Source organism: Cetorhinus maximus, chromosome 4, assembly GCF_964194155.1.
Source record: "Cetorhinus maximus chromosome 4, sCetMax3.hap1.1, whole genome shotgun sequence".
In the NCBI taxonomy this organism is placed as follows: Eukaryota; Metazoa; Chordata; class Chondrichthyes; order Lamniformes; family Cetorhinidae; genus Cetorhinus; species Cetorhinus maximus.
Genome location: NC_135882.1, coordinates 4,229,335 through 4,241,997, shown reverse-complemented (window position 1 = coordinate 4,241,997; position 12,663 = coordinate 4,229,335). Strand labels below are relative to the sequence as shown.

Sequence of the window (12,663 nt, the reverse complement as noted above, 5' to 3'; positions counted from 1 at the left end):
TTGCTAACATATGGTCAGCTACAAAAAATAATCAAAAAGGCTAATGGAATGTTAGCCTTTATAACTAGAGATCTAGAGTACAAAGGGAAGTTTTGCTGCAACTATACAAAGCCCTGGTTAAACCATATCTGGGGTAATGTGTTCAGTTCTGAACACTTCACCTTAGAAAGTGCATATTGGCCTTGGAAGGAGTGCAGCACAGATTTATCAGAATGTTACCAGGGTTCCAAGGGTTAAATTATGAGGAGAGGTCATGTAAACTAGGTTTATATTCCTAGGAATGTAGAGGGTTAAGAAGTAATTTAATTGAGATTTTTAGGATTTGGAAAGGAGTTTATAGGTTGGATAGAAACTTTTTCTGCTGGTGGGGAGGGGTCTAAAACAATGGGACTTAACCTTAAAATCAGAGACAGGCCATTCAGGAGAGAAGTTAGGAAACACTTCTTCACAAACAAGCAGTAGATGCCAGCTGAGTTAATAATTTCAAATATAAGATCAACAGATTTTTGCCACACAAGTGTATAAAAGGAATAGAGCCAGGATAGATGGATGGAGTTAAGATACAGGTCAGCCATGATCTTGTTGAATGACAAAATAGGTTCACGGAGCTGAATGGCCTGCATTTGTTCCTATAGGGATCGGATTGTCTTCTTGATATATCTGGGATTGGGGTGACTCCCTATTTTATCTTTGATTGTGGTGTCTCACTACTATGACTGTGGGATTGGGGTGTCTCCCTGTTGTTTCTGGGATTAGAGTCTTACACTATTATATCCATGAGGTTGAATTGTTGCCTTAATAAACCCATGTGGTTGGGTTATTTCCCTGCTATGTCCTTGCAGTTATGGGTATCTGATTTGAGCTGCATATATTAGTAGACTGCAGTGCCGTTCTGACTAGATTTAGTGCTTGAATAGACAAGAATGCTTGCTTATCTTTCATCAGATTTATTCAGACATGTTTTTGCAGGTTCTGATTAAAAAATTTGCCTAAGAAACTCCGTCAGTTGTATAAAGGAAGAAATGTGCTCTATTTGCTTTATAACTCCTCCTTCAGGATTGGCAAAATAAATATAAGAGCAAACGAGCAGAAAACAATAGCAGGGGGTTGAAAGAAAACTGACTAAGAAGATAGCGGTGTCTGGAACGAATAGGAAAATGTGCTCACAAGCATTGGTGTGTATATTTCAATTACCTTTAGCTATTGTAAGTTGATCTCTGAGGAGACAAATTGATGAAAGGAAGAGAGTTAAAGTTTCTATAGGTTTGAAAAAAGGATAAGAATAACAAAAGTCAACCTGAGCCCATTAGAGGCAGAAACAAGAGAAAAGATAATAGGAATAAGGAAATGGCAGCGACATTTAACAAGTACAGTACTTTGCATCTCTGTTCCTGATAGAAGATACAAAAAAAACATTCTGGAAATAGTGGAGAACCAAGGGTTAAGAGAATGAGGAACTTGAAGAAATTAATATTAGTAGAGAAGTAATACTGAAGAAATTAATGGGATTAAAAATTGACTAATTCCCTGGAATTGATGGCCTATATCCTAGGTTTTTAGAAGAGGTAGCTGCAGAGATAGTGGATGCATTGGTTTTGATCTTCCAGAATTCCCTAGAATCTAGAATGGATTTCATTGATTGGAAGGTAGTAAACAAAACCGTCTTATTCAAGAAAGGAGGGCAAGAGAAAACAAGGAACTATAGGCCAGTTAGCTTGACATCAGTATTAGGGAAATGCTATAATCTATTATTAGGGATGTGATAACTTGACACTTAGAAAATCATAAAATGGCTGAGCAGAATCAATGCAGATTTATGAAAGGGAAATCGCGCTTGACGAATCTGTTCAGAGTTTTTTGAGACTGTAACTAGCAGGGTAGATAAGGAGGAACCAAAATATGTATTGTATTTAGATTTTCAAAATGTATTCGATGAGGGGCCACACAAGAGGTTATTACACCAAAAAAAGGGCTGGTGGGATTAGGGGTAATATTTTAGCATGGGTTAAGGATTAGATAATGGACAGAAAACAGCGAGTAGGAATAAACAGGTCATTTTCAGATTGCTAGGCCATAGCTAGTGGGCAACCACAAAGATCACTGCTAGGGCCTCAGCTATGTACAATCTTCAGGGGTGTGTCAATGACTCAGCTGAGGGGACCGAGTATAATATATGCATGTTTGCTGAAGATACAAAGTTAGGTGTGAAAATAAGCTGCGAGGAGGTCACAGAGGCTGCAAAGGGATATAGTCAGATTAAGTGAATGGGCAAGAACATGGTAGATGGAATATCATGTGCAGAAGCGTGAAGTTACTCACTTTTGTAGGACAAGTAGAAAAGCAGAACATTTTTTGAATGGTGAGAGACTGCAAAATGTTGTTATTCAGTGGGATCTAGGTCTCCTTGTATGTGAGTCATGGAAAGTTAATATGCAGATCCAGCAAACAATTAGTAAAGCAAATGGTATGTTAGGTTTTATTGCAAAGGGATTGGAGTACAAGTGTAAAGCTGCCTTACTGCAATTATAAAAGCCACAGTGAGACCACACCTCAAGAACTGTGCACAGTTTTGGTCTCCTTACCCAAGGAAGGCTATACTTACTATAGAGGTGGTACAATGAAGGTTCACTAGACTGATTCCTGGGATGAGGGGGCTGTCCTATGAGGAGAAATTGAGTAGACTAGACTTTTTTCCCCTAAAGCTTAAAAGAATGAGAGGTGATCTTATTAAATCATATAGGCCTGAATTTGACCTTTGGTGGGCGCGCCCAATCGGTGGGCCCAGGAGCGGTCAGGGAACGGGCCCCCGACTGCGACTTCTTGCTGGTTGGCCAATTAACGGCCAGCCAGTGTGAAACGTGCGCTGAAAAGCTCAGCGCTGCCGGGGTGGGGATGGGAAGAGGGCAGGTGATGACGTTTGCGCGGGCATGGGTGAGCGCTGCAAGAAAGCTCCCTGAAGGCAGACAGCTGCCTCAGAGAGCTGGAGACCTGAAAAAGCTAAAATAAGGGTTTTAAAAGCTGAAAAGAAAGTGTCCATGCATCATAATCAACCACCTGAAAATATAGCTGATAAAAATGCTGTCCACAGCACAGAAATTTCATCCTGCCCTTGGATGAGGTTTGATGAAAAATATAAAAGCCGCCAGGCCGATTCACCTGTCCGCCAACTGTAAGGTTGGACGGGCAATGAAAAATCAGAGTCAATTGCGCCATTAATGGGCTTAATTGCCCTCTTAACTGTCGGTGGGCACACGTCCGACTTTTGCACCTGAGCGAGATATCATGTGAGTGCAGGAAGACGTGGGGACACTTGCCCGATGTCTTCTCGCGCAATTTTATGCCCGATCAGGTTGGGTGCATGCCCGCCTGTGGGACATAAAATTCTGCCCATAGATTTTGTAAGGGGCTTGACAGGGTAGATGCTGGGAGGACGTATCCCGTTTGGGGAATCGAGAACCAGAGGTCACACTCTCATGATAAGGGGTCAACCATTTAGGGCAGAGAAATGTCTTCACTTAAAGTGTTGGAATTCTCTACCTTAGAAAGCTGTGCATGCTTAGTTATTGAGTATGTTTAAGACAGAGATCTATAGATTTTTGGACACTAAGGGAATTAAGGCATATGGGGATACAGGCGCACACTCTCAAAATCGGTGGTCCAGAAACCAGAGTTGTTCGAAAACCGGACATTTTTAGACTGTGCCATGCACCTTTTTAAAAATATTTTACTCAACTACAATTAACTTATCTGGACAATTCGGATAGGCGCTGAATGGTGCCAGATTTGTTATCCCCTTTGTGCTTCTGTGCCAGTCTATTCCTGCGCTCCAAGCAACCTTTGACCTGGATTGGCCCAAACTGCCCTTTGCCCAAAGCATCTGACCCAAAATCCAAAATCTGGCACAGCCTAGTCCCAAGGCTGCCGGTTTGAGAGAGTGTGCCTGTGGTGCAGGAAGGTGAAGTTGAAATAAAAGGTCAACTATGATATTATTGAATGAAGCAGGCTTGAAGGGTTGAATGGCCTACTCCTATTTCATGTTCTAATGCAAAAAAGGGAAAAATACATTTTTATGGTGTCTTTCATGACCTCAAGACATTCCAAAGCACTTCACAAAAAGGAGTCAAATGGACTCGAAACACAAACACTTGTTTTTCTCTCCACAGATGCTGCCAGACCTGCTGAGTTTTTCCAGCATTTTCTGTTTTTATCACAAACAATGAAGTACTTTTTGAAGAGTTGTGTAAATATATTTTGCAACTTTATTGTGCATTGAGTTGATCTCTCTTTTCCAGATGGTGTTAACTGCTTTCCTTGTGGTTGTTAATGCAAATAAATGTATGGGATTACCTTCAGATTGTAGAGATGAAATTCCACTCAATTTGCTAAAGAAAAGGATCAGCATTACATATCCCTCAAGTATTTTGAAAGCGCTGGGAAGACATGACCAAAACAAAACTCACAGCTGCCCAGCATGGTCTCCTGAACTGCTGGCAAGTTCACACATTGAGGATAGATCATTCTCACCTTGGGGCTACAGGTAAGAAAATGCTGGTATTTAGTATTGCAGTTTTTCCATGTGGTATTGCCATACCTAGAAAAGATAATAAGTCCATTGTTTCCAGATCCTAACATAAGCAGTTAATGCATATACAGCAGCATGTTAGACCAGACCAGAGGTCATAAATTAATATCTGCACGTCATGTTGCGTTCTGATGAAGAGTCATATGGACTCGAAACGTTAACTGTATTCCTCTCCACAGATGCTGTCAGACCTGCTGAGTTTTTCTAGCTATTTTTATTTTTGTTTCAGATTTCCAGCATCCGCAGTATTTTGCTTTTATCATGTTGTGAAATTGAATTCACAAAAACATTGTCATTTGTGCACTGCCTTCAGGTTCTGATGTGAAACTACGTGTGGGGTGAGTTAAGCTGACAGGTAGTTAGCTTCCATAAGTAGGCTGATGATACCCAGCTCTACTCTCCACCTGTTCACTTGACCCGTCGCTGCCTGCCTCTGTGTTGTTAGCCATCCAATCTTGGATGAGCTGTAATTTCCTCCAGTTAAACACTAAGATCAAAGGCATCAATGACAGTCCTCACCATAGACTCCACATCCTTGCCATTCTGTTCCCCTTGCCTCACCATTGAACTCTTAAGCTGTATCCAACTTCATATGCTCTCTATCACACAAACCACCTACTTCCACCTCCGTAATATCACCTATCCCCGCTTCTACCCACTTGCTGTCACCTCCATTTGCAAATATTTCCTGGCCACCCTCCTATGATCCACCTCCATAAACTTTACCTTGTTTGAAATTCTACAGCCTGCATTCTATCCCACTCCAAATTCTTCTCACCCATCGCCCTTGTCCTTGCTGACATGCATTAGCTTCCAGTCCAATCACTCAAAATTTTAAATTCTGTTCCTCATATTTAAGTCCCTTCATGATCTCTCCTCTCCCTAATTCCACATTCTTAGCCAGCCCTACATTGCTCCTCGTAATTTCCAGGCTTGTGCAAGTGCCCAACCGGCAGCCCCCCGACCCCCGGCCAACCAACTTTGTCCCACCATTGGCAATTGTACCTCCACTCTCTGGAATTCCCTCTTTAAACTTGCCTGCCTTTGCACCACCCTCTCCTTAAACAACAATTTGAGCCATGATGGGCCAAATGGCCTCTTGTCATGTACAATTCTACGATAAAGGGATATTAGGTCAGTGACCAAAAGTTTGGTCAAAGCGGAAGGTTTTAAACTGCTTCTTAAAGGCAGAAAAAAAGACAGAGAAGCAGAGAGTTTTAGGGAAGGAATTTCCAAGCTTAAATCCACATCTTTGACCAAGCTCCAGCTTTGTGTCATTTATTTTTCCGATGGCATCTCCATAACCTATCTTGGCTCATTTTCCTATGTTAACATAATTATGTATTAGCATTTCAGCCATGAAGCCTCATAGGCTGGAAACATATATCAGAAATCCAGGCATGGAACTCAGTGTTGTCAGTTTGCAGCTTTAAGGGTTTCCAGTGCATTCAAATTAATAGTCAGTATGCTTTAATTCATAAAAGCATAGGAACAAGAGGAGGCTACTCAACCCTATAAGACCGTGCTGTCATTCAATTAGATCATGGCTGATCTGTATCTTAACTCCATCTACCCTGCTTTAATATCCTTGCCCAACAAAGATCTTTTTATCTCAATTCTGAAATTTTCAATTAACTCCCAGACTCAACTACTTTTTGGGGAGGAAAGTTCCAGATTTCCACTACCCTTTGTATGATGAAATGCTTCCTAACATCATCCCTGAATGGGCTGGCTCTAATTTTAACGTTCTGCCTCCTTGTTCTGGGCTCCCTACCAGCAGAAATGGTTTCCTGTATTGAATCAATTTACCATTTTAAACATCTCGAGTAAATCACTCCTCCTAAACCCAAGGCAATACAAATAGTCTATGCAACCTGTCCCCATAACTTAACCCTTTAAGCCCTACTTTTCATTCTGGTGAATCTGTGCTGCACCCACTCTTTCCTGAGCTGCGGTGCCCAGTCTGTGGAGAAGGTTACAGAATGCGTATAGCTCGTGAATTCAAACTAAAGTATTTACAACTTTAACAAATTCTATCTTCCAATGGTCTAGAATTAATGAAGACCCTAAACGGATCCCTGAATCAATCCCAGAAGCTGTTTGTCTGTGTCACGGCTGCATCAGCTTTAGTAAGATGAAGCATACGCTGGACTACACTTCAGTACCTGTGACAACAACCATGCAGGTGTATTATCGCACATCCTGTGGAGAACATAAGTTTCGGTATGAAACTAAGTGGATTGATATCGCTGTTGCTTGTACGTGCATCTCTCCAAAGATGGGTTAATTAACCATTGTCTTACTGTAATTGTATCTGTATTTGGCAGACTAATTGCATTGCACCAAGATACTCTGAACTGTATTGCAACTTTTTACTGTTGTGAATTCAGCTGTCCTTAGGGGAAGGACATACAAAGCCCCTCTACAGTAACTGTCGTTTTATAAAGATCTGTATTTTTGTAGAAACAGTGTACTTTTCATATTTTTGTTTTAACACAAAAGGAAAGTACTAGCAGTGATTTTCAGCCCCTTTCCCATTAGTATAATCTCCTCTAGCTCTACTACCACCCCACCACTGAGATATCTGTACTCCTCTAATTCTGCCCTCTTCTGGGACCTCAAATTTAAGTACTCCACCATTGACAGTTGTGCCTTCAGTTGCCTAGGCCCTAAGATCCCTCCCCAAACCTCTCTGCCTCTCTTTCCTCCTTTATGATGCTCCTTAAAACCCACCTCTTTGACCAAGCTTTTTGGTCACCAGTCCTTAATATCTTTTTATGTGGTTCCGTGTCAAACTTTGTTTTATAACACTCCTGTGAAGCATCCTTGGCACATCTTATTACATTACAGATGCTATTTAAATACAAGCTATTGTTGTGATGTATGTATTGGTAAATCAGTTAGTCAGTTGTTAGTCTTTCACTGGTAAAGTAGAATGCAAAGGATCCAGGATAGGAAGATGCAAGACACAGTCACGCTGTCCAGATTGGACTGAGTAAAGCAAAGCAGAGTAAAAGGAGGCAACGTTTCAACATATCAAAACTTAAGAAGTAGCAAGAAAGTAGGAAACCTAGAAAATTGTGTCTTTATCTTTACAGCTTTCTTACCAGACTTGGTTGTGCATTTTTCCTGAGAGAATTTGAACAGACTTTACAGCCATTTCCCCATGTGGTAGTCTCAGTTCCAAAAGACATCCCTGACTGTTGCGTTTGAAAGGCAGAAAGTAAAGCGAGGACAGAATAAGGGAGACAGAGGAAGGAAAGAGGCTGCTTCAGTTGATAGGTATTCTGGGAGAGAAAGAAAATCCCAGCCTGGAAAGGAACAAAACAGGAATAATACAAAGAGAAATGAAACCCAAGTTACTTTTCATAGAATAATACAGCACAGGAGACCATTTAACCCTTTGTGCCTGTACTGGCTCTTTGAAAGAGCTATCCAATTTGTTCCACTTCTCCTGCTCTTTCCACTTAGCCCTGAATATTTTTCCTTTTAAGTATTTATCCAATTCCCCTCTGGGCATTACTTTTGAGTCTGCTTCCACCACCCTTTCAGGCAGTGAAACAACTTGTAGTGTTTTTTTTTTTCCTCTCATATCCCTCTGGTTCTTTTGCCAATCACCTTGATAACATACAACCTTATATGCACCATTAGGGACTTTTTCCTTGGCAATGTTCCAGCCTGGGCACGCCTTGGATCAGTTTGTTTTTAAGCAGTGCCATACTTTGGTGGTGTTAGCACTTGCATTAAATGCAAAACAGCCAGAAAAACGTTTAGTTGTGGGGAAAGGTTGATTGTGACCTGCACCATCACAGTGGCATTCACCTGGGGGCACAATAAAACCAAATCTCAAATATTTTGATGAAGTCATACCAGACTTGAAATGTTAACTCTGTTTCTCTCTGCATTTGCTGCCAGGAATGCTGAGCTTTTCCAGCATTTTTTGTTTTTATTTCAAACCTCAAATATCTTGACTCACCCGAGATTAACAGCACCATCAAGCTACATCTCAACTTTTTCATCTTTCCCACTTCCCATTCTAACGAGTGGTGACGTTACTTGACTAGTAACCCAGGGGCCAGGACTAAACATCTTGAGACTCAAATCCTACCATGGCAGCTGGAGAATTTTAAATTCAGTTAAAAACTAAATCTGGAGTAAAGGTAGTCTCAGTAATGGTGACCATGAAATTACCAAATTGTTGTAAAATCCCATCTGGTTTACTAATGTCCTTTAGGGAAAGAAATCACCCATCCTTACCCAGCCTGGCCTACATGTGACTCTAGACGTACAGCAATGTGGTTGATTTTTAACAGCCCTCTGAAATGGCCTAGCTAGCCACTCAGATCAAGCGCAATTAGGGATGGGCAATATATTCTGGTCTTGCCAGCGATGCTCACATTCTATGAATGAATGAAAAAACATTGTATTTTGGGCATTTTTGTGAAACATTAGATAGATAGAATTTGCAGCATAGAAACAGGCTATTCGGCCAGCTGATCTATGCCAATTTTTTTGCTTCACATGAGCCTCAATTCACCCTATCAGAATAACCTTCTATTCCTTTCTCCCTCATGCACTTATCCACTACCTCTTAAATATATCTACATTATTCAACTCAATCAAACCTTGTGGCAACAAACGTTCTACATTCCCACCACGCTCTGGGTAAAGAAATTTAATCTAAATAGGACTTTCCTGGCCAGCACTGTTGCATCTTTATAGGCATTTCCTGTCCAAGATATTTTATCAAAAAGAGCTGAGCGTTGCAACATTATCTCTGCTTTGCATCCTTTGGAGACCAAAAGAATTATGACTGCAAAGGGAATTTGTGTCAGTGCAATGCACTGTTTGTGTGTCAAACCTTTGTTTGACAATTGTTCCTGTGAAGTGCACAGGAACACTTTACTGTGTTAAGTATACTATAGCTGGGATTTTGTCGGGCCGACGGGTGTCCTGCCTACCGGTCGGAGAACCGGCGAGGAACACCAGTCAGTTCCATGGGGGAGGCCCGACGGAATCAAGTGCCCATCAGGCACTTAACTGGCTGTCTTCGGGCTTTCCCTATGATTGTGTGCTCACAATCATTGCCAATATTCTCTGTAAGCTGCCTGGCCAACTCGAAAGTTCCTTTCCAGGTTGCACACCAGCCAGCCCTTTAAGTTACCATGCGTGCACAGAAGCACAAAATAATTTAAAGGAACCATGCACTTAAATTGCCCACGAGCTCCAAAAGAAAATTAGTTAGTACTGATTTACTGATGTGTGTGTGATAGTTAATGCATGTGGCATAAAATGCCTGAAAGGGTTTCTTTTTAAGCAATGCATTTCTGATATACGAAATGTGGCACCAACATGTATTGTTTAGAAATACTGGTCAGAAATTTGGCTAATCGGATTTCTCTTTGAAAGAGCAGGGCACAGGCACAATGAGCCAAATGGTCTCCTTCTGTGCTATAACATTCTATGAAATACGGCGCTTTAAGAAAATTCCCAAGTATTGGGAATAAAGTGGGATTATTTTTTTGATGTAAGAGATGTTGCTTGTGGGGTCATTGGAACTTTGAGATCTGGAACCTGTTTCTGGAAAACACAGGCGCTGGGAGTAATTTTACTTTTGGCCAAAAGTTTAAAATGGGTGATATTGGCCAGGATTTTACAGTAGGCATGTGGGGGCGGGCCCGACACGCCGGAGCGTAAAATGATACACATTGACCTCGGGCATGCGTCCCGACATCATCGTGCTGTCTCGCGATGTTTCTTCAGCGGGCACACGCTGGAGTCGGCTGCGTACCCGCCGATAATTGATAGGCTTATTAAGGCCATTAACGAAGTAATTAATCTCAAGCTTATGCTGCCCGTCCAAATGTACGGTTGACGGGCAGGCAAAAGGGCCAAGCGGCCTTTGCATTTTTTAGGAAACCTCATCCATGAGTGGGATGAGATTTCCTAAAGCTTTTACGAATTAAATGAAAAGTTCTTCTGAAAAATAAAAACATGTCCCATGACACAGTCAAATGAGGGGACATGCTTCATTAAATTTTCATTACATTAATTTATTTTTTTCAAAAGCGCTTCAATCTCCCTGAGGCAGCTCTGTGCCCCAGGGAGATTGAAGCGCTTTGTTGCATGCACGCGCGAAAGAGTGCTGGACCCGACTCTCCCTCCTCCTCCCCTCCTGCACAGGTAGTGCTCAGCGCTACTGCTCACGTATTATACTGGGTGGGCCTTAATTGGCCTGTTCGTGTAAAATGGCGGTGCGGAGCCGATTGCAGGCGGTGGTCGGCTCTGCAACCGCTCCCGCCAAGCCCACCCTACGCGGGAAAAATTCAGGCCATTGTTTCAGCCGTCAGTTATACATCTTTCCCATCTTCACGGACTTCAATCGGGAGAGATATATGACGGGTGACCAATCCTAAATTGACAGGTTTACACCAATCACACACCAACAAAGTGTGTTAGAGAAAGGGGTGTTATAGAGCATCTTATCTCTGTACTAAAATGTATCCTGCCATCAGCAGTTTCTCATGTGCAAATTATCACCCAGTTTTCAGCTGAAGAATAAAATATCAATGAATGATTCACCTTCCAGATAACTTGTTCTGCTTATTTGTTTACAGGAGGAGTTAATAGATTTTCTGTAAAGAATGTTGTGTGAAAAGAATCAGTGATAAAATATCATTGCACTAATGAATGTCCTTGAACATCCCAGATGTTGGGTTTATCTGAATCAGAACATGTGCTTGCAAGGAAGCACCATAAATTAGATGTTTTTTTGTGAATTTTCACAATAATCTTAAAGAGCTTTAATAATTCTATGTAATAATTCTAAAGCTATAGACGTTAATACAAAAAGAAAAACAAACTGGGCTGCCAGTTCCTGGTGTTTGCTGCCTTCAGCACATTGCCATCCATTACCAGGAACATCACATGAAGAGTCTTCCAAAGCTTGTGTGAAAAATCCAACCAGTGTCTTCAAATAACTGAGTCAAACAACGACTGCTGAAGTATGGCCTATAAAAAGCCTGCTTCTATCACCACATTAATTACCTACAAAATATTAAAATGATCAGCGTGAAATAAACCACACATAGAAAAGAAACTTGCATTTATATAGCACCTTTCACAACCTCAGGACATCCCAAAGCACTTTGCAGCCAATGAAGTACTTCTGAAGTGTAGTCACTGTTGTAACGTAGGAAACAGGGCAACCAATTTGATCACAGCAAGCTCCCACAAACAGCAATGTGATAACGACCAGATGTTTTTAGGGGCTGGTTAAGGGATAAATATCGGATACCAGGGAGTACGCTCTTGCTTTTTTGTGAATAGTGCTGCAAGATCTTTTACATCCATCCAAAAGAGTAGACAGGGCCTCGGCTTCATGTTTCATCTGAAATACAGCACTTCAGGCAGTGCAGCACTCACTAGATTATTGTGTTCAAGTCTCTGCAGTGGGACTTGAAATCACACCTTCTGACTTAGAGGAGAGAGTGCTACCCACCGAGTCACAGCTCACACATGTGTGCCAGGGATATAAATAGGTAGATTTTTAAAAATATAAAAACAGAAAGTGCTGGAAAACCTCAGCAGGTCTGGCAGCATCTGTGGAGAGAGAAACAGAGTTAACGTTTCGAGTCCAAAGTTCTTTGGAAAACTTTAGCTGCCAGACCTGCTGAATTTTTCCAGCACTTATTGTTCTTATTTCAGTTCTCCAGCTCCGCAGTATTTTGCTTTCAGATTTTTTAAATATTTAATTGCATATTTCAACATTGCTGTTAAGGAATGCTCTATAAAGGAGTGGCTTTATATAGGCTGCTACAATGCAGACTGCTTTGGAGTGAAGTCCCTGTGGCCAGTGATGTGTTGGCGAGTGCCAGATGGAGACTTTGAACCTTGCACTGGAAATTCAGATGTGTCAGTGCTAGGTAACAGTGTTAATAGTCAGGGAACAGTAATATTGTATAATAAAAACAGAAATTTCAGGAAGCACTCTGCAGGTCAAGTAGCCTCTATGGACAGAGGAACAAAGTTAATGTTCAGATCAATGGCCCTTCACCAGAATATTGTGTTGCTTTGGAAGC

At 41.5% G+C, this 12,663-nt stretch overlaps 1 protein-coding gene across 1 annotated transcript; it reads left to right on the top strand.

The window, feature by feature from the left end:
* Window positions 1–1,050: 1,050 nt before the first annotated feature.
* LOC144679451 (interleukin-17C-like) lies at window positions 1,051–7,048 on the top strand. Its single transcript, XM_078539844.1, has 3 exons — window positions 1,051–1,175; window positions 4,293–4,537; window positions 6,635–7,048. Exons 1-3 carry the CDS (start codon window positions 1,158–1,160, stop codon window positions 6,867–6,869), a joined length of 498 nt encoding a protein of 165 aa, XP_078395970.1. The 5' UTR covers window positions 1,051–1,157; the 3' UTR covers window positions 6,870–7,048.
* The last annotated feature ends 5,615 nt before the right edge of the window (window positions 7,049–12,663 follow it).

Excerpts from the sequence above, each read along its gene's own strand:
- LOC144679451 (XM_078539844.1), top strand. Across the intron at positions 4,538-6,634 it reads TTCTCACCTTGGGGCTACAG|AATTAATGAAGACCCTAAAC; the intron begins GTAAGAAAATGC and ends CCAATGGTCTAG.